The 21,532-nt window shown below is 49.2% G+C and overlaps 3 protein-coding genes across 4 annotated transcripts; 1 reads left to right on the top strand and 2 right to left on the bottom strand.

Annotated features, from left to right (window-relative positions):
- Nucleotides 1-577: 577 nt before the first annotated feature.
- LOC128721514 (actin-related protein 2/3 complex subunit 4) lies at nucleotides 578-1,819 on the top strand. The gene is made up of 3 exons (XM_053815272.1): nucleotides 578-587; nucleotides 725-1,344; nucleotides 1,421-1,819. Exon 2 carries the CDS (start codon nucleotides 741-743, stop codon nucleotides 1,245-1,247), a length of 507 nt encoding a protein of 168 aa, XP_053671247.1. The 5' UTR covers nucleotides 578-587; nucleotides 725-740; the 3' UTR covers nucleotides 1,248-1,344; nucleotides 1,421-1,819.
- LOC128721296 (ubiquitin fusion degradation protein 1 homolog) lies at nucleotides 1,601-3,895 on the bottom strand. Its single transcript, XM_053815035.1, has 2 exons — nucleotides 3,890-3,895; nucleotides 1,601-2,630 (listed from the first exon to the last, which is right to left on the bottom strand). The coding sequence occupies exons 1-2, from the start codon at nucleotides 3,893-3,895 to the stop codon at nucleotides 1,716-1,718; spliced, it is 921 nt and encodes a 306-aa protein (XP_053671010.1). The 3' UTR covers nucleotides 1,601-1,715.
- LOC128722171 (bicaudal D-related protein homolog) lies at nucleotides 3,698-21,042 on the bottom strand. Of its 2 annotated transcripts, XM_053816011.1 has the most exons (5): nucleotides 20,921-21,042; nucleotides 12,937-13,153; nucleotides 5,510-6,257; nucleotides 5,167-5,450; nucleotides 3,698-5,100 (listed from the first exon to the last, which is right to left on the bottom strand). In XM_053816011.1, exons 2-5 carry the CDS (start codon nucleotides 13,114-13,116, stop codon nucleotides 4,687-4,689), a joined length of 1,626 nt encoding a protein of 541 aa, XP_053671986.1. In that variant the 5' UTR covers nucleotides 13,117-13,153; nucleotides 20,921-21,042; the 3' UTR covers nucleotides 3,698-4,686. The 2 variants fall into 2 exon arrangements, with proteins under 2 accessions (XP_053671986.1, XP_053671985.1); XM_053816010.1 differs by lacking the exon at nucleotides 20,921-21,042 and having other exon boundaries at nucleotides 12,937-13,167.
- Between the last annotated feature and the right edge of the window lie 490 nt (nucleotides 21,043-21,532).

The raw sequence follows: 21,532 nt of genomic DNA on the forward strand, positions 1-21,532 counted from the left end.
ATCTGAAGGACATTATCCAACCCACTTGCAACTTGTCGAACATCGTTCAAATGAGCACGATAATGTATATGGTCAAACTGCCAATCGAATTCTAAACCCCAACGTGCGTAGCTGAAGTCCTAAATCTCTTGACGGACCTGTTCCACTTGATCACGACTACTTTGTTCTTCGGATATCAGGTCGGCATGATCCTTACGTATTCCAACTATCGAATCCTTTCGGGGTTTTCCTGCCATTGATAATTCGTCCAGCAAAATGCGCTTCGTGCTCGTGGATAATTCTTCCTCGCCACGTGCCTTGTTTCCGCCACGTGCCCCACGTGCTCATACAAATCAAAAACAAGTTGTACCACTTTTTACTTCGTTCAATACTGTTCAAATTGTTACAATGTTAATCTAAAGTAGACTAAATAAGCATTTAAGGTATCGAATCAATTTGAAATCACATCCTTTACGAGCCTGTACGCCAACTGTCACCAAAGGCCAGCGGGCTTCATAAACCTTGGTCGATCGAGTACTGTCAATTGTGTGTGAGCTGTCACAACTGGTTGTTTTTTTATCAGGGCGGGTGGAACTATCGTACGGCAAGTAAGAAAAAAATATTCCTATAAAAACACCCTCCTCCTGACTCATCAACAACTTTGTGGGTTAATAATTGTGTTTACTATTTTTGTTTTCTTCCGTAATTGCAATCCTGCATCGGCCAACTATTGCCGTGGCGGAAGGAACCGGAGCAGCACCATGTCCGCAACACTAAAGCCTTATCTGACGGCGGTCCGTCACACCCTAACTGCGGCGATGTGTTTGAGCAATTTTTCCTCCCAAGTCGTCGAACGGCACAACAAACCGGAAGTGGAGGTACGCAGCAGCAAGGAGCTCCTGCTAACACCGGTCGTGATATCGCGAAACGAGAAGGAGCGCGTCCTGATAGAAACGAGTGTCAATTCGGTGCGCATCAGCATCGCCGTCAAGCAGGCGGATGAGATCGAGAAAATCCTTTGCCACAAGTTCACCCGATTCATGATGATGCGCGCGGAAAGCTTCATCATCCTGCGACGGAAGCCGATCGACGGATACGACATCAGTTTTCTCATCACCAACTTCCACACCGAACAGATGTACAAGCACAAACTGGTGGACTTTGTCATCCACTTCATGGAGGAGATCGATAAGGAGATCAGTGAGATGAAGCTAGCCGTCAATGCCCGTGCGCGAATCTGCTCCGAAGAGTTCCTGAAGCGATTCTAATCGTCCTTAGCCTCTGGCGGCTACATTCCTGCTCGCTGTGCAATCCTCCCTTTATCTCTCTTGTCCCCTTTTTCCAAGTTGTTCTAATGTTCCAGAGGTAACTAAGCTTGCAATACGCCGGAAAAGTGTCGCTGTTACTAATAGAGACCAACGTTATCGTTACCTTTTCGTAGCATTTTTAGTTTCGCCGCAGACTAGCCAAACGTATTTAGAAGAAGCGATAGCGAAACGTAGTATAAGCGAAAACGTGTATTAGTCCATTCGGATCGTATCGAGCTGTATTACAAGGAGATCCCCGCGAGTCGGAAACATCCATCGAGACAGACGCGTCAGTCATTGGGTTCATGATTTTATCTACCACAGAAATTCATTCGATAAAACACAGTTGTGAAGAGACGGAAATATAAGGTTTATAACACAAAAACTTATGCACACCAGCGGCTTTGGGAGGATCAGTTGTTCTCGTTTCTATTTGGGATTTTTCTTCAGATTGCATCCTGCGCCTTGGAATTTGCTAACTTGAGGCTTGCTGTCTTCCGGTTTTGGCTCGTTCTGCTCCGTTTTCCTCACACTTCGATCGAATCGTAGCAACCCGTACGGATGATCGTAGTCGGGGATACCGCGCACGTAGGTTTGCCGCTGGACAATGGGTGCATCATTACTGCCGTTATCTTTCTTCTTTTTCCCATCCAACCTGGTGCCTTCGCCTTTGAATGCCACGTATCCGGTAGGTTCTGGCATCAGTTCCGTGGGATCGATCGTCATCGGTTCTTCTTCTTTCTCCTTGCGTTCCGGCTCGGTGTATCCAACGGGCGGAGCGAACTCTACGTTCATATCACATTCGATGATCGTTACGGCCGGACCGGGCTTCGTCTCCAGCACGGACAGCTCGTACGTGGTGTTGTTATACTTAATCGCGATCAAGTCGCCAGTCGTGAGGCAGGCGAAATTTCGTAAGCAATTCTCCAGCACCGCTTTCGGGTTTGTGATGTCAAGGAACTCGACGCTCTGCGGCTGGAACTTGGAATACGTTGCAACCGGGATAGAGACGCTTTCGATTTCGACAATATCACCCTCGTCTAGCAACAGATTGTGCATCATCCAGTAGGGAATGTAGATTTTGCCCTCGTCTGCAACAAACTCTAGCACGCCCGCGTGTGTGCTGCGATTTATCGTGCCATTGGTGAGCTTGAACAACATCGGGTACACAACGTTCAGCCGTGTCAGCTGATCCAGGGCAGACGGTGGCATTATGATTTTTCCTCCGTTCTCCACATTTTGACGCTCGTTTCCTGGCAGCATAGACACGGAGTAGCATTTGTATGTGGTGTTGAATGGACGCGAGTGGTCCGGAAACATCATGTTGAACCCGTTGAACTGAAACTATCCACAACATAGTGTGTAGAGTACGTGCAAAATCACTGGGCAAAGGGTTCTAGGATAGTCTTACCATTTTGTTTGATGTGTAGAAGTTCAACAGCCAGCACCAAAATAGAATCTAATTTAACTTAGGGAAAATATTCAGTACAAAGGTTACAATCACGCTTTGTTGTGTAAAATTGATGCAATTTCGTTCCGTTTTTCTAGCAATGACGATGTAAATAAACGATTGACAGCAAGCTTTGTTTGACAATCAAACGTGGAGGCTGCATACGTGTCAAACGCAAGGTATGCAAGTACGCAGCCAGCTGTTCAAACCCATCGGATGCTGCTTATCGTCGCTAAACAAATTGTGGTCATTATGTAAATCATAGAAAAGCTTATGAAATACTACTCTTAATCTGAAAATTTGACGGTCAAACGAGATAAGAATAAAGCGTATGAATGAAAGTGTTATGGACAAATATTCAAATACTAGATGAACACGTGGTACGGCGAACATCTCAAATTGCAAAGAACATGATCATTAGAATCAAATTCGAAACATCGTACAAAGCGAAAAAAATAAAAAAATAAACGAAAGAAATATTGTTATTGTTATTTATTTAACAACGGCCTGGCCATATTTAGATTTGAATAATTTTTTGTGAACTGAAAGGCATTTCCTCCCAACAGCCGCAGATAGCCTTATCCCGGGCTGACTCGGTTAATGCGAAAGAAATAAGAAGCATAAAAATCCCATGCAGATTGCACGAGCAGAGAAGAGACAATTTCTCGCAAAAGTAACAGGAGAGCATACCAGCTCAGAGGCTGAAACAATTGAAACGTTTCACACATTTCAAACAACTTGAGCGTTTGAAACATTTCAAATGGTAGAAACATTTCAATTAAGTGAAGCGTTTAAAACGCTTCGATTGTTTGTTATTTTGACTAATAGATGACGCTCTGAAAGTCTTGGGAATTTGGATTATGCTTATCTCTGGTACCCGCGTCTAAAGTTCGGATAAAACAAAGTCTAAACAAACACACAGCGAGTCATTTTTAAAAATTGTTAAATTATTCTTCACATTTAGCTGTATTACGAGTATATACAAAATATTAATCATTGTCTTGCTTCGCTCGGTTGCCTCATCGTTTGCCCGTCGATAAAGGCAGCTCTCCATTCGTACAAAAAATAGCTTTACCCTACTCGTTTCATCCCATTCCCGATTGGATAGGGAACAGCTTTCACGTTCTAGGGTTGTTTATTCTACTCAGCTTACGTTCATGTATTCTTTAGTAACTCTCACTGTTATCCCGTAATAAAGCAGCTCAGTGTATATCACTTGCGTTTGAACGAAAAGGCCACCGTTTTTTTTGTTTTCTCTCCACGTTAGTCAGCTGACCGCTTTTCTCTGTTCACCTTCCTCTGTTCGACACGTGCACAGTTTCGTTTCTCATTTTCTATCACATTTGCGCAGCTGTGTTTGCTAACAACTTGCAATGAAAATTAAAACCTGCACGCACAAATACCGAGCGCTAGAGCTTCTCACGGGCCTCACGAAACGTTAACGATAAGATTTGGTTAGCGACGCATATGGATTAATTAAGGATTCAAATTAAGAATATCGGGTTCTATGCAGAAGGAATAAAATTAAGTAAACTAACTCTAGCCCATCGTACTGCCCAACTGCCGAAGTGTCCAGGGAAGAAAAAGGAAACAAGTACCGAACCACACACGCGAGCTCTGTTACTTTGTGAGAGTTTAAGTCCACAAAGCAACAGCAGAACTTCAGGATCGGATTCGGGATCTAATCGAAGTCGACCTTCGAAGAACATGCAAAGGCGAGGCAGTTATGGTCGACAACTACGATTGTTACGATCCTCCGAAGAACCCGAACAACAGGTGGTTGTTTCGAACACGAGGCACATTTCCTCAATTATGCTTCCGATGGATCGCGCGCATGCTTCATAGGTTAAATGCATCAGTGAACTTTAACATTCGGTTGGATGCTTCACCGACCGGAGCGATCGGAAACGGTCGATAGCGTCGACATCGTCGACATCGTCGACATAGCTTTCATCGGTGGTAAAACAGATCAAGCAGCCGACTCTTACGGTTAGACGCACCGGACTGCTGTTGGGACTGTTGCTGTTGCTGCTGGTGTTGTGGCTTTGTACTAGACTCGATCAGCTTGTTCTTCATCTGCTCCTCGATCAGCTCGTGCATGTCGATCTGCCACTGTTCGAGTTGCTGCAGCAGTTCGACCTTCTGCTGGATCGCTTCCAGTAGCTGACTGTTGGCTTGCATCAGCTCCACCCGATTTTTGGCTAGCTCAATCTCGGCCTTTGTACGTCGCTCGATTGCCGCATCGCGATCTTTGCGAGCTTGCACCACCGTTTCATCCTGCGCCAGGCTCGAATGGGATGCATCCTCACGAGCCTGATTACGCTCCTCGATCGTACTCTGCAGTTCAACCTCACGCACCGACAGCTATCGGACGATAAAAGGTGCGAATTAGTCACGTTAAGCAACACAGGAAAACAGCTCAATACTTACTTTACTCTCCAGCTGCATGATGACGTCGTTTTTCTTCTTCATCTCCTCTTCCTGCTCGATCAACATCGATCGTGTCTGCTCGAACATCGTCTTGAACTGCAACGCGTCCAGGTTCATGATGATGTGCACAAGTTCGTCCGCCGTTGCTGACAACATGCCTCGGATGAATTTATCATTCACCGTCATACTGGCGCTGGTTGCTTCCGTCACCGAATGTGGCACTGCCATCGACACTGAAGCCATCGTGTTATCCAGCGAAGAGAAGGACATGTCCGAGTGAAGACCTGCAAATACACGAGCACGTCAGAACGGTCTTTCCAACCTGCGCTTTCATCGATCTCACCTGAATCATCATCGTGATGCGTGCTGCGTAGATTCTGGCAGAGTGTCTTCAACTGCTTGTACACCGAATGGGCCTCCTTAAGGATGAGCTGGCTGGCTTCGTCCTTCGGTACAGTGCTCTCATCTTCACCGTTCATCTCCTGTAGTAGCGAGGAATGATGATGCAGCTCACCGTGCAGTGATCGCTGGGAATCAAATGATTCCAATCGCTCACTGAGCGTGCCATTTTCTCGCTCCAATCGATCAAGCGTCTGCACCGTCATCTGGTACTTCGTGTCCTGCTCTTTAGTGCTCCGCTCAAGGATGTGTATCCTTTCGGATGCTTCATTCAGTGCGATCGAGAGGTTCTCGCGTTCGTTCACCGTCATGTGCAGCCGATTCTCGAGCTCGTTCTTCTTGTCGAGAATCATCCGCAGCTCGTTCTTAAGACTCTCGAGGCTACTGACGTGATCCTGGATGCTGAGCGTACGCCGATTGCACTGCTCCTTGATCTCCTGCAGCTGTGCCGTCAACTGCAGCTCGGCAATGTTCGACTTCTGCAGTTCATTCGAAAGTCGCGTATTTTGCGCCGTCAACTCCTCGATCAGCATGTTCTTTTCACGCTCCATCTGACGCATGATTTGTTCCTGTGCTTCCAGCTTCTGCTTGAACTGCTTGATATCGCCCTGCAGCTCCAGTATGATCGCTTCATTTTCGCTCGAACTGATCTCCAACTGCCGCTTCAGGATGTACTTTTCTTGCTCCAAGTTCTGTGTGGTTCCGAGAGGAAGGAAAAACAAATCGATACGAGATAATTACTCACTCAGGTCACCACGAGGTCACACACCACAAGGTGGTATAGAAATGGTACGGTACGGTTTACCCAAAAGTAGACCAACTCGCCGGCCAAGTGCCAAGGCCCAATTAGGTAAACGGAAGGTAACGGAATCGACCACAAATTTCTCGTTCTCGGCCTAAGCCGTCCAGATGTCTAACAACACCTACGAGCGGCCCTACAGCGTTGTGGCGTGATTGAGCTAACCTCCGGAAAAATGGCGCCCGGCGGCCATAATGGCGTGGAATGCTCGTAAGAATCGTGAAACGTCCGGTCCGTACGTCCATTAGCAGGTGCTCTATCGACGGAACGGAACGGTGGTGCGTTCGTTTATCATCGGCACGAAAAGCACAATAAATTGTTCTTAACTAGCTGAATGCCAAAACGTTACCAGAGGTCAGCAAACACAATGGCCAATCGTGGACGAACGCAATTAGAACGACATAAATTGTGTGGCCGATTTATGAGAGGAAAAATAAATCATTGCCCAGTGCCAACGCAGCTGCGGAACAATGAGGCTCTGCAGAATCTAGCAGACGGTTGATTAACGGTCTGCATCACCCCAAAATGGGCTTCCAACGGCTGGGCGTTGGATGCCGAACTCCTCCAGCCGGTGGCGTAAACGTGTTTGCAAATAAATGAACCAACCACGCTAGCAATTTGTCTAATTTCACCCACAAACCTAGAAACGGACCATCCCAGCTCACTCCAGACGATCGAATTACCCGACCGCGGCCAGTTGAACGGGTCGAATCTCCGTTTCAGGGGGAGATGATTGACCATTCGAGGGCATAGCTGCAAATTAGCTCCATTGCCCGGCATTGCTGGCTGTGAGAAAATCACTCGATCAGCGCCTACTCTGGGCTGGTATCGATTTCGATCGATACCGACCAAAAGAGTCGCCCGTTTTCAAGGGGAAAACCTTAATTAAGCCCAATTAGAACCAACCGACGTCACGCCGGAGACGGAAAAACTTGGCACGCGAGTTCGTTTAAAAATCGAACATGGTCCGAAGGTCCGTTTGCGTAACATGGTTGAAGGGACGCACGAAGGGCCACAGTGCACAACGGTCACATTTTGGCATCACACAATGGTCCAATGGCTGACGAAATCTCAAGGTGGGGGATTGATTTTCCGTACCAAATCGCCACACATTTCGATCGTTGAGATGATCAGAAAATCCCATCCGTTCCACGCATGTGGCGCTTATTGCCTGGCGTTGGCCGAATTGGAAATGTAAATGGAAATTTAATGCACCATCGGACGCGCACTCCACTCAAACATATCGTGTATCAATCAACAGATGTGCCACGCCTCTGCACGGTCAGCTCAAACGGTGAAGAAATCGTTGAACCTGTTTTTCGACGTCCAACGAAACCGCAATGACCACCGAGGCCGGGTGCCCTGCCCGGAAAGGTTCGCGTTTGAGTCATCACCGTCAAGGTAACGTCATACTGCTGCTGGCAAGTTTGTTAAAATTAGCACGTTCGCGTGGGGGTACGTTCGCGGGCCGGACCTTCCTGTTCGATCTGTCAGAGTGGCCGCCATTGTGGACCGCCATTTGCGAGTGATTTGCGTGTGGCGCTCGAAATTTGTGTGGTACGGGGGTTCGTTTCGGTTGTCCGGTTTCTAGAACAGCCTAGAATTGGGAAGCGTTTTTTTTGTCTTTTTGTGCCGCATTTTAATGACTTTGTTTTTCGGTTTCGCGGGTGGATAAATTATCCCCAACCCACAGCGTTACGTCACGCGCGTAACGCCTTGTTTGGCGTCAAATGGTTATTATTTTTAATTCAATAAAAAAGCCCCACCACCACCACCACGTGGACGTGAAAGTTGTGCTCATGTTGCATCCCACGGGTAACCCACGGACTGGACGGTTGGAAAACAACACTTTTTCCAATGGGCAATTATACATGCGTTACTAGCTTCCATCGTCAGCGTCCGTGTGCCGATACCGAACAGCTGTTAAAATATTTACGCGCTTACGGAGCATGTACGGAAGGTTTTTGTACCATCGATAACGGCCTCGCTGCGCCGTTTTTGCGTCAAGAACAGGCGTGATCACGTAAGCTCCAGCCACACATAACGATTCCGTCGTTGCACATGATAAAACCAACCTCCCCGTGCGCGGTACTAATCGCGATCGGGCACGATCGTGTAGGGTAGAATTTCACCGGCCATTGGGGGAAGAGAGGAGGAGGTTTATGTATATGCGGAGGGCGGGGGTGTGTGTACGTTTTTTTTTAATTGTTCAATTTCGCTCAATCGCATTGTGCGGTAGTTTTGTGCGGATTACGAGCCTGCGTGCGCGAGCCTCCTTTTCGATGTTACGCAATCTGCTAGGCCTCAACGACCGTACGATCAGGTTGGAGGAATTGCGGAGGGGGCTCCACTCCAACACGACCTCGTTCGAACGCAGGGGCACAGGTTGCGATAGCTGAGGAGGATTTTTTGGCTCGTTGGCAATGCAATCGGTCGTGCGCGATAAATGAGGTTTCGAGGCGTTCGATTGAGAGGTGTTTATCGTCCACGATCGAGCACTGATAACTGATCGGTGTCTGCTCGATCCAAAATGATCGCTCTCAAACCCCCCCCTCCCTCCCCCTAGCTCACGAGGTGTTTTGTAACGCTTTTCACCGATGCCGTTAGCCGTGAACATGTTCTGTTTTTCCCACCGGGATATCATCACTTTCGGTTTCACTCGTTCAGCAGCCCTGAAACGCGGCTCTAACTGCTGCTCGAGTTCCCTCCTCGGTAGGTGCGGTCAAGGCGAACGGTTTTCGCATTTCCGGGCTCTGCGGAAAATGTCACCGAAATGTAACACCATCACCGTTGCCCGAACAACGCAACCGAGACGTAGTTTAACGGCAAATGGGGACGGTTTAATCGTCTATCCCCGTTGGCGAACGAACGCAACCAAGCGGTTTGCAGGTTGTTTAATGCCACCGACGAATGCTGCCGTTATGACGACGATGTTGATGATGATGATGATGATGATGACGACGATCGCTTTGTTTGTGCGGTAAATAAAAATGGCAACTCTGGTGCGGAAAACAAACCGGCGCGTTGCCGTGGCATTACGAGAGTGATAGTAAATTGCTCCCGTTATGGTTCCACGGCCACGGGAATCAGACTGGAAACGGGCCACCAGGCACGAAGGACCTTCGAGCCGTGGGATAACGAATGACGACGCACTTTCCTTGCGGTAAAAAGGTCATTTATGTCACCCACGCATCGCCACATTCGGGAGGCTTTCAAACGATCGATTCATCGAGCCCCCTTCGTACGCAAATTCCAACGTAACGCATGGCTTTGTTCGACTGCTGCTAGGAACGCCTGCGTAACAAACCCTGCTTTTCTTCCAGCCCAGGAACAAAGCGTTTCCCGAAAAGCTATTGGGATGGCGTCATGTTGCGGGCGTTCTCGAAGAGAATATCGTTAATAAATTCGACAAAATGTCAAAACTTCTGTGCCGGACTCCATCGTCACAAAGCAGTAAAGTCCGTCATTTAATCCACCCCCAAAATGGGTTTGAAAGTGCTAAGCGTTAATTGTCGCTCATCTCGCGCCTAGACAAACATGGAAATCCCCCGATTCACAGCGTGACCAGCGACCGCTCATGGACACGATGTGCCAGTTTGAAAAGCTATCTTTATGGTACACCTTCTACGCGTTGAGGCGTGTTCTCCCGTGCGCATTAGATCACGAGATAGGATGAGAATCGAAAAACAATCACCCATAGCGTTGTTCAGGCTAGGGAAAAAAAGCTTTCAGACCGCACAACCTCGTAAGGTGGTTTTCCCAGAAGTGCGCCCCTAATTTGGCCTAGGTTTGGCCTTAAGCGCGAAAAACTCACCCCCACAGCACGATCGGAGAAACAAATCGGTCTTATCTCGCTTGCAGGTGCATTAATCTAGCGGCGCTTTAACGCGCATTAAATGGATTTTGATAAACGAACGAGCGACTCGAAAATCCATTTCGATGACATGCCCTTTGGGGTGGGGCCAACGCAAAGATAAAAGGTTTCACCTCCGGAGCCACGAGTGCCCTTACGAGAGCTGCCTTGTGGTTATGAGAATGCGACACGAATGCGAAGGAACGCCCTTCACCCGAACGGTCGAACACACGCCGTTCCGGTGGTGGTTCTTTTCGCAGCCCCCTTAAAAACCTTGGAGCCAAATTGGAGAACCAACCGTGAACCCAACCGAAGAACGAGCGTTCCTCGTTCCACGGGTTTGTGCTGGGAATCGCCGATCGGCTTATGGCGCGAGAATGAGTCACTCTCAATTACAAGGCCAACGCGTGTATGAAATGCCTTCACTGAGGGCATCCTTCATCGCAGGTCTTCCCGACGTCTGGCAAATTACAAATGCAATGTCGTCGCAAACATTCACTCAACCATTTCCACCATTTCCCGACACCATTGGATTGACAGAAGGAAAATTTATAAAAATCCTCGATTAGACAGTTGCCCTCTCCCGTACAAGTAAAGGTTCGTCGCTTTACCGTGCGTCGCGATCGTTCGATCCGTGACTCATCGTGCGCAAGTTTCGCGCATGCGATGAGGTCAACCGTCGAACAGGATCCTGACCCAGCTTCAGCTCGACGGCATTGAGCGATCCTCACAAATGGAAGTTTAACTTTTTAGCGCACCCTCCCCAGGCAACTCGTGATCATTGCCAATCTCCTTTCGACACACCAATTTCCCTGGGCTTGAGGGTGCGTGTGAACAAATAATCGCTCACTCGTGATCGTCTCCCGGGCAAGATTTGCATAAAAATCTCCACAAATACGCGAAACACAATGCCGCAATGATGAAGTCATGTGCAGACTCTGTTGTCATCGGTGTTTCGGTCCTCAGTAATGGCCGTCGGAAGGCAAGCTCAAAAGTGCACCCAGCCTAGGTGCAGTTCGTAATGGCGCTTTCGTCAACGCCGCCACTCTAATTACGCTTCGCCACTTCCACATTTTATGTGTTGGAATAAGAATTGATCCACACGCCGCGTAAGCTTAAATTATTTAGCTAATGACTCAATGGCGCATAACGTCATCCTGACGGTGGCGAATTCCTCACAATCGTCTGTCGCCCTCTCTCGGACCAAAGCGGACCAAAGCGAACGCCCTCATAACTGGCACCTTCGTGGTGTGCCCTTCTCGACGTCTCCCTCCGAGGGCCACTAAAATAATAGTTAAGCCTCGCAAGAATTAGGAACGACAGTACGCCCGGTTGGGCATAATACGCTGGGTTTTTTTTTGCTTTACTCCTCTGTTGCTTTGTTTCGCGCCTCGAAGGTGTAATTTATCGATTTACTCCATTCGCTGTGGCCTCGCCCGATGGAGGGGACAGTCCGATCGAACGCGACCGTTGGCGTAATTCGCGGATTACCTTTAATCCCCTTCCTAAACGGCTCGAGTGCGCTCGTTCACTTCACGCAGGCTTCTCTCGGGCTTCCCCTTGAAGTGATCAAGCTCGCGAACGGCACATAAGCGCTGCTAACCTTGTCGGATTTGCCCGCACCACGAGCTTCGAATGCAAAGCAAACGAACTGCGGCCTGGCTTGAGGGTGGAAGCGCGGATAAAATATCGATTCCATTCGCTATCCTCCCGTGGAACGGTGGAACGGACTCAATCGAACGTAATCAATCCACCAACCCGCAGTCGAACGGGCTGGTGGAAGCCCACGAGGGACTAGTCCGTTTCGAGGAGCTAAATTAAATTATCCATTATTAGCGACGCATCCAAACATAGTCCTGATCCTTTGCGGATGGGGCGACTAGAAGAACTAACGTGAGACCAGTGTCTTGCAACGTGACGTGTCGACCCATTTTCCGACCAGTCCGACTTTGCAAAAGGTCACTCGCCAGAAACCTGGTAAAGTCACATGTGCCCAGACCGCGATCTATCCGCAGCTCCAGACAACCGTTGAGCCGCAGAAAAACCAGTTCTCGGGCGAGAAATAACCGCAAGCTCGCGGGAGAAGGCAAACTTTGCTTCCTCGAATGCGATAAAGCAACCCAATACGGGCGCTCGGGATCGGTTGACCACGCCGCAGCAGCAGTTCGAACGATCTCCTTTCACTCGAACAGCCCTCGAACCGCCCAGAGATTGTTAAGTGACAAAAAGAACGAACCACAGAATGGCGTGGCGTTCTTTATATTTCACGTTATTCAAACGACTGGCTGAGTTCGTATCTCTCGAGACATTCTCCCAGGTGTTTGGCATTTCCAGCATAAGACACACTTCTACCGTGCGGCCTTCTAACCTCGGTTCGACCAAGGACATCGAGTTGGAGACGCAGAGCCGAGAGTTGATCTACATAGCGCAGCACGCGCGTGTTGAAATCAGCTAATGCTCCACCAAGCGGAGGAGGAAATCATAATTTAAGCAAAATGGACCACATTGATGAAACCCATTACCGAAGAAGCGACATTTCACGATTCGCATTAAAACGAACGGGCTCTGTGAGGCTTTGAGACGTTCGAGACGTTCGAGTTTGAGTTCGAGACAGAAGATTCTTCCAGAAGATGCTTCGACACCACGAGTCGTTGTCATCGGTCATCCGGAAAAAAAAGATAAATGAATCGTAACCCTTACGAATGTAACCGACACTCACCTCAACCTTCGTCGAGTAGTCATCGATCAGTTTGTCCTGGTTTTTCTTGAGCTCCTCGTTCTTCTCCAGCAGCGCTTTACCGAGCTCGGCGGCCAGCAGTAGATCGGCTTCCTTCTGGTGCAGTTGGGCCCACACGTCCTTTTCGGTGACCTGACCACTATCGGGTGGCCGGGTCTCCATCTCTAGGATGTAGTCCTCGAGGGTGGGCTTCAATTTGCTGTGCGCATCCATGCGTGCGGATATGAAATTGACGAGCGGGTTTTGCGATTAGAGCCTTAGTTTGTCTTAGCGCGTGATGCCGAGACCTCAGCGGACACGGTTCCCTCGCACAACGCGGAGTTTCAGCAACGTACAAAGCGATAGAAGGGTGTTGAGGTGTAAGGGTGTTAGAGAGAAGGAATTTGGTAGTATAGCGGCGGGAGATTTAGGCGATGAAGACGTAAGGTACGTAAGTTTAGCGAACGAACACCGACTGGGTTAGCTGTGCACGATGATGGTGCGACTGTTATCCTTGGCCTTGGCTGGGCGAGGATCGCGTAGATTAGTGTCGTCGATGGCACTGCGCATCTTCTAGCACACATACGCACACGCACACGCACACACGTGACGGGCACTGGACCACTGGATGTCCTGGCGTTCGCAGTTTGTCACAGTTCGTCCTCGTGATGGACACACTTAGCTAAGTTAACACTCGGTTACACTCGGTCTCGGTTACGTCCGCAGAAAACGGCAGTGAGGTCTAGCGATCACGATCACGTTACATCTGGAACCGCGCTGCCACCGGGCACCGCACTGCACTCGGTTGCACTTTCCGCGTCATCAAATCCATTCGTCATACCGGTGCACTCGCATGAAATTCGATGGCCCTTTCGGTGTCAAACAGTCCGCCCGCGATGAGGCCACACGACCTACTCACTTGTGCTGTTTGGTTCGAAGGAAGGATGAAAGGGCATAAAAATGAGCCGTGGAAAATGTTATCGATGGTGTATGAAGAAGAAGAAGACGCAAAAAAAATTACAACAGATAAAACCTAATCCCGACCGACGAAATTCGGAATTTCCATTATTCCGATAAGCCCTGTGTACTTGAAGCAGTAAAGGTTAATTCTCGTCATGATGAAAATAAACAGAGATAGCGAGAGAAAGAAAAAGAGAGAGAGAGAGAAAGAGAGAGCAAAATACAAAAAAAAACACACACACAAAATATGTACAAACGGAGTATTTACACTCACGCTGGTGGACGTACGAACTGGGAGTGGAAATTAAGGCCGAGTTTTTTTGCTCGGTTTTGTAGCAATGAATAATTTATCGCGCATTCGTGGCATATAAATTCGCTAACCATCGCCTCGCTAGCGGTACTTCATGATTTATGAATTGGTACTACCAATTCGCGGCGTAAATCGTGACTCATCTCGCCGGCCAAATTGATCGTTTTTTCCTTCCCAAATTTCCCGACGAAATCGGTTAATGTTTAATTTCATTTCAACCTCTTTTTACCCGCAAGAACGAGGAAAGTTTGCCGCCGTAATGGGCCACAGTCAGTGCCGCTTCCGTGAACTTAACCTTCACCCGAGAGAAAACTACCGGTAGCGGTCGTGTCATCTGCAAAAAACAAAAAAAGCGCACGGGAACGCAAAAGCTCCATAAAACATCGGTGAAGCGCAACCGCACCGGTAGCTATTCAAAACTATTCCAACGGAGGCGGGAAAAACACTTTCCGAAAAGAAAAATCACACCCACATTTACACAGAATGCACCGTAAATTGGCGTTCGTGCCAGATGAGCTTGAGCTTCGGTAGGGTGGCATTTTGCCCTCTTCTTCGTGTGGAACGCCATCCATTTTTTTTGTTGCTCGATTCCCTCGCTTCCCTCGTTTCCTTCGCTTCCCCCGCTTTCCTCACAAAACACCCAAACCGCACCGCCGGATGAGGTTTCCATTCGGCTCGGGGTGGCAAAAATTGAAAGCTCCACGTTGTGCCGTTGTTTTTCCTCTGTTTCTCTCGCGTTGTTCATTAAACCGCAATTTTGTCTCACCACCCCAAGACCATCCATACCATTCCTCTTATTTGCACCCCCGCGAGCAATCGGAAGTTCGTTTAGGAAGAATGGCCGACGCTCGTGCGGATGTGCGCTTCGATTTTGAATTTTTACGACACCGATCCGACCGGCGGAAGGCAAACCGGCAAATGAGTAAAAGTGCTTCCTTCCTTCGTGCTTCATGCCAGAGGCTCTTTTGAACGTCGAATCAGATGCTGCGACACGCTGTGACGATCGATCGAGCACGCGATCGTGATCGTGGCGGATCTCCTGACAGAGTACCGTACATTGTCGTTGTCGGTGACTCAGCACAAGGGACGGCTTGGCGTGTCTAACGGCCATTAAAGAAGCTCGAGAAAAGGCTCAAGAGGGCTTAAGCCCTTCTCGGTCTCAGTTTCGAGACCGCAGCAAACGGACCGAGTGGTAATTCAATTGAACTGCTTACCTAACTAACGGTTCGGTAAATCAAGCGAACCGCGGTTATGGTCTTTATCAAATCGCGCCGTTGCGTCGCGAGATCAACCAAGCTGGCATTTCCACTTTCCGACGCAGTAGATCACCCGCACCAACCTCCGTGCTCCAGTTTCCCATTTTACCCCACTGTGAACGGCTCACTCACAGGTGAAATAGGGTGGTACATTACACAAAATGAAAAAAAACGCCCCACCACCAGCACGATGTTGCGCAATGTTTGTGCCCACCCCCTTCCGAATCCGTAGAATCGCTAATTGAGCTAATTGCAATCAAACTGTGGCCTTTGGAGTAAGGAGTAGCATTTTCGAGCATTTCAAAATTTCCCGTACAAGCCACCGAATCGCAGATAAACCAGTGACCACGGCTGTCTAACTACCGGCTTGAGTGGTCGATTCAATTCAAACGCGGCCAGGCAATTACTGAACTGAAATTCGAATCATTCCGTCCCAAAAGCCGGTGCCGTATGGAAAGGCGCGAAAACTTCAATCGAATCGAATCACAGAAGCCGTGCGAACCGAAGAACCGTGACGATCGCTTATCGCTTATCGCAGAGGGATTTGCACAGCAGCAGAAAATGGCAACGCAAGCAGAATAGCAACATTGCGATGCATATTTTAGCAGAAGCGAAAAACAAACGCCTAAATGACGTTACGGAATGGTCGGCTTTATGTAATGTAATGATGGTTCATTTAGCAACGCATTAACAAATGTAAATTAAATCTTTCCCAAAACGGCGACGTAAGGAAGGGCCGAGGTTTTCCTTCATTTTTCTTTCACCCAGTATGATCGCGATCAAAACCACATCACATATGTGTAGCCATTTTTCCACCACCTCCGAAAAAAAAGGGTGTCGGAGTGTCGAAATGTCTGCAATTCCGACCGCAGCGTGTTACTGCTTGCTGGAAAATCGTCAAGCGTGGCTCATAAAACGGGCGCCCAAGACCGACCCAGTGGGTGGTGAGGAGGGTGGGTGAGACAGCAGACATATTTTGGGCGTTAAAAAAATACCCAAAATAAAATAACAAAAATAACGCGATAAGACTCTCGTGCGCGATTGTTGGGTTTGTGAAGAGAAGGTGATACTCATCAACGCGCCTAACTTCACGGTGGGTGGCTGAGAGGAGCTTTCGCGTCCACACATCTACGTGTGTGTGTGTGTGCTGTTTGTGTTTTTTTTTTGTATCCTCAGATTTCACCCGCGCACACTGGAACTGGCGTGTTGTAGGAAGGCAACCCCGACTCGTCTTCTTCGGATGACTCAACTGGTTGCCTTTTATTAATAGGTAGACCAATCGGAGCAGTTCCGCTTTGGTGTAGCCAACTTTCCCCCCGTTCCTAGGGTGGTTCGGAACGGGGCGAGAAGTGAGCTTCATAAACCACCCCCAGGCCCAAGCCACAAGGGTGTTGGATCGATCGGATCCGTTGCGGAAAAGGCAACCATCGTCACGGGGAAATGGTTGGGTGTTTGATGACAGCACAGAACAAACGAGCCCAACCTACGGGAGTCACTTTCTGCCACGCTGACTCAGGCGACAACCCGTTTAATCTTGCTTTTATCATAACGCGGTGTAACAGGCGACAAACGACACCAAACAACCCGGCCCAAGTAAAGTGTAGTAGTAAAAGGGCAAAAGCCCAGCGCCCACTAGCCGCTATCTTATCGTCGTGTGTGGTTTGAGATACGACAGGCCACTTCTATAGTGCATGCAATAAATATCCCGGAGCCACATCCCGAAAGGAGCACAACTTTTGCCCTCAAGCCACCGCCAATAATCGATCAAATGCGACGCGCCTTTTCAATGCCAACGAGTCACAACCAGCCCCAAGTGGATGCCCCAACGATTATTAAATAATGGAAGCTCCGGGAGGCCATCGGCTTCCATCGTTCGTTCCACCGTCTGTGTGTGGGTCAGTTTGAGCCCGCCCCAGGCAGCCGGATTTCCCGGACGTACGAGTTGACCACGAAAGCGAAACGATCCCAACAGTCTGATTATAAGCCGCAGGCAGAAGGAAGATGCATATCTAATGGTTTAATAAATTTTTGAAGCCAAAACGAACGCCCCATCCGGCACAAAATGCGTTGAGTTTGTGCACCCTCGATGACCCATTCCCATTGCCAGGACGGAGGGGCAGATGAGTCGTTTTTTAAAGCACCCACTGTGTTTTCGATGAACGGTCGCTTCCGGTGCTAATGCGGAGCATTCGAAGTCGAAATCGACCAGGCGCTCCCACGACTAGCAGGAGCTGGATGTGCTTTTTTCGCACCTGCTGTACGACCCCGGCCTTCGAAAATCGATCGGACTCAGCACCGGGAGGAAAGGGTGACCCAGTTTTTGCATGGCATCGTCGAAAAGCACTCCATCAGCAAATGATGGAAAACCGTCCAAAAACTCGGTATCCGGCCCAGTAACCGCTGGTTTGAAATCGAAACTTCAAACCACAAACCCATAAAAATCCGCCCCGAGAGGGAAATGATAATGGCGATGATCGAACTGAGCTATTGGAAGGTTCGCGTCCGCTGAAGCCTAAAACCGGAGCGTGACGTTGGTTGAATTGACAAAAAAACAACGGCAGAATCGCCGGCACTGAGGTCCACAGTCAATTTCCCTTGTGGGAGACCTTCGAAAAATTCGATTGCCTTGTGGCGCTTTGCGGTCATGCGAGTACTACGGATGGCGATTGGTTGCGGGCCCACCAAATATCCATCTAGAGGCGGGCAAGACCTCGGCCGGGAAGGTTCAAATGGGCACGCTTTTGGTTGCGCACAACCTCACAACAGGTGACACGCTGAAGCCCGCTTAACGATCAGCTCCATTCGGTTTTACAGCTAAACAATCGAGCTCAATTGACGGCAGAGCCGGCTGCGACAGTGAGATCGATTTTACTTTCAATTGTGTGCCGAGTCAGCGTTTCCTTTCGCGAATTTGTTAGTCCCAAGCGAGCAGACGCTTCAATTTGTGGCAGCTTTTACTCACTTCGGTAGCATAGGATGAGTCACCGAAAGTGCGTTCATTTTGATTCACCTGACTCTCGGGCGAGTTTGCGAGGGAACCTAACTGAATGAAGCCTGTTTTCCACCGCCTTCACAAGTCAACCCGGCTGTGGAAAGTGGCCGATAAATAATTTATCCTCGAAACCGATCGTTCCAGCTGTCACAGAGTGGCTATCTTTTATCGAAACGGCAGATCGAAGAAAGGGGATTTGCGGGCGGCATAAAACATCACCGCTGTGAGGGAGGAGGAGGGGTGTTGAGCAACAAAAAAAGTTTGTTTGGGAAAACTTGACCACACAACCCCCTTGCTTGGACTTTCGTTTTTTGCCCTCCCACAGTCAGCTCAGCTGAGGCCAAGGACACTGCCGTTGAGGACGATCGAAGTGGCTCACGTCCTCTTTTCGGTGGCTTGAAGGTGTACCACACGACACAAGGAGGACCTTCGAGATCTACGAAACACCGATGGAGTCGTGGCCACTCACACACACACACACACACTCACGCAGTAGGTCAAGAAATTTTCATCGTTATCCACGTAACGGCCGAACACACCCAGGGTGGGTGGCACGAGGTTAACTCCGCCCCAGGGGGCGGAAAATTTTCCTATCGCCAAAGGACGGAGATGGAAAGCTTTCGCTGGTTGATGCACCCACACCAGCCTACCACCCTCAACACCGGGTGGCGCGTGAAATGTACAAATCGTTCTATCCCTGCGAATTTTTCCAACCACCCCCGCTTAATTTCATCAGCAAAAGGGGTTTTCTTTTCATTTTCCAAAAGCAATTTATAATTGCCAAACGGCCGATGGAACGTCTCGGCCAACAACAACGAAAAACAAAAAACAAGCGAAAAGCGAAAAATAAAATGGACTCTCGCTGCATCGCGGTATCATCGCTGAAATTGGCTTTGCCATTTTCCTCGGCTGAACAGACGCACATTTTGCACACACAAACGCCCGTGGTACGCAGAGAAATGTCTTGCCACACATTCAATCACGTTCGTTCGTTTGTTCGAGAGCTCCACCTCAAGCCTGCAATAGTGGCGATGTTTACAAAATGCAAACCTCGACGCGACGCGATCGTGCCCCAAAACATTCGAATTCACGCAAGACGGATGCGCTTGCGTTCGAAAAGTCACGCCGCGGCTCAGAATGAGGAAAGCAAGATCTAGAAGGCTTCGCTACATCAAGTACATCAGGGCTTAGGACGCGTTCGATCGATGGTTGCTTCGATTCCCCGGTAGCCCATTCGTGACCATTTCAGTTTTTTTTGCTTTTGTTTTGTTTGCCTTCCTTTCGAGCCCACAAAACCAGTTTGTTTGGGCGCCAACCACGCGAACCAGCTCCTTGCGGAATTTCGCCTTTTTCCTTTTTCCTCCCTTCAGTTTTTCCCTCTGCGGTGTAGGAAATTCCCTTGCTAAGCCCACCTGGATACGCGGGCAGTAATGGCGCTTTTGCATGCTCTTGTGGCGCGACTCTGTGTTTTTCGTTTGCGTTGCCTTCGTGCCGTGGGGCGTATTAATTTATCGATCAAATGTTTCCACCACGTTTTCCACGGTGGGACTCCCCAACGAACACTTTCCTGACGGCCACCGAAAAGGACGTGTGCATTTCGTTCCTTCACTGTGTGCGTGTTGCTGCGCCTGGTCAGGCATTTAATTTCTCCTTCTTTTTTTTTGTCTGCTGTTTGGACGTTGCATTTCGACATCGCCGTTACTATCGCCGCTTGCATTTCTGCCGTTCTGCAGCACACGTCGAACGCAAGTTTCCTTTTTGCTGCGTTTGCCGACCCACACACGTGTGCACGCTTTTCACAATCGATTTTCGGGTTCACTGTATTTCCCTGCCCACCCACCCAGTGGCACGCGAAACGAACCGGACGACGGGCACTTCCTTTTGCTGTTATTGTTGCTAATCTACTTAATTGGACGGCCCCCACGGAATGGTTGAGAAAAGCTCGGGCCGCCACCTCGGGCGGCTGATGGCGAAAACTCGTGCGTGAGCTAACGAAAAACCTCCAACGATAAACCACCGACGAACGGCGAGCGAAAGAAAGCGAAAAGGCGCATGCAATCCAGCAACTACAGAAGAAGACGACGTGACTAGCTGGCTGGCTGGCTGGCTGGCCAGCGTCTCTGCAACAATATTAACACCCAACACCGATCGGATCGTCGTGCTTGGAACGATTTTTCTGCGGTTTATCACGCAGAAGTAGGTCACGCAGTCGGAAAGCTCGATCACAAGTTCGGGCGCGCATATATACACTCTCTTTAGCACACAGCCTCGGCACAAACACACAGACACACAGGGACACACAGGCACACAAAAGACGCGATCAACGACACTGATGGCATGGTATATGATAGTTGGACGTTATGGGATGGGAGCTAGGCGTTAGAATCGTTATGACATGCAGACGATGGCGCTTCTTTCTACAGTGGGTTTTTTGTTGGATGCGTTACATGTAAAGCGCCCTCAAGTCACCTTAAAAGTTCCGTTTGCTTTCGCTTGACTCGTGCGAGATGTGGTCGCCTTACTTCGAGCCTTTTCGAGACACCGAAGGCTACCGCAGATGTCCTTTCGTGCTATGACCTCGACGATGGCGGGATACGCGCCTTGGCAACGCACGAAACAACACGCCACAACACACGCACGGGTTGCTGCGCAAGGTTCGATGTGGTGTAAAAACCACCGATGACTAACCACGCAACGGCAGCAACAACACAAATCGCTACAACGAACTGACGCGGACAAGCGCACCCCAACGAAGTCGACTCGGTACTGAAAAGCGAGCGTACGCCTCGGTGAGCGCCAACCAGTTCACCGCGGTGGTTCAGGTGAGTCGATATCGAGAGAGCAAGAGAAGGAGTGAACCACGAATCGAGAGACGATGGCCAACTCGACACGCGTATCAGCTGTTGTACGGGTGCCCCAATGGGAGAAAAACCACCCCTAAACCGAGAGAAGCCAGCTCCATCGCGAGAAAACTACCCCACGGGTAGCTCCACCGTGGCTCGTGAAATTGCGACAAAGTTGTTCCGCATCTCCAACCGGTCTGTGACTCTTTTTTTGGGAACATTTTTGCATTTAGCATTC

The sequence above is a fragment of the Anopheles nili genome, chromosome 2 (assembly GCF_943737925.1).
Source record: "Anopheles nili chromosome 2, idAnoNiliSN_F5_01, whole genome shotgun sequence".
NCBI lineage: Eukaryota > Metazoa > Arthropoda > Insecta > Diptera > Culicidae > Anopheles > Anopheles nili.

What these genes read in the sequence shown, in the direction of transcription:
- LOC128721514 (XM_053815272.1), top strand. Translation starts at nt 741, where the DNA reads ATGTCCGCAACACTAAAGCCTTATCTGACGGCGGTCCGTCACACCCTA.
- LOC128722171 (XM_053816010.1), bottom strand. Translation starts at nt 13,167, where the DNA reads ATGGATGCGCACAGCAAATTGAAGCCCACCCTCGAGGACTACATCCTA. An exon ending in ACTACTCGACGAAGGTTGAG is followed by an intron (nt 6,258 to 12,936) that starts GTGAGTGTCGGT and finishes GGAACCACACAG; the next exon opens with AACTTGGAGCAAGAAAAGTA. An exon ending in GCATCACGATGATGATTCAG is followed by an intron (nt 5,451 to 5,509) that starts GTGAGATCGATG and finishes GTGTATTTGCAG; the next exon opens with GTCTTCACTCGGACATGTCC.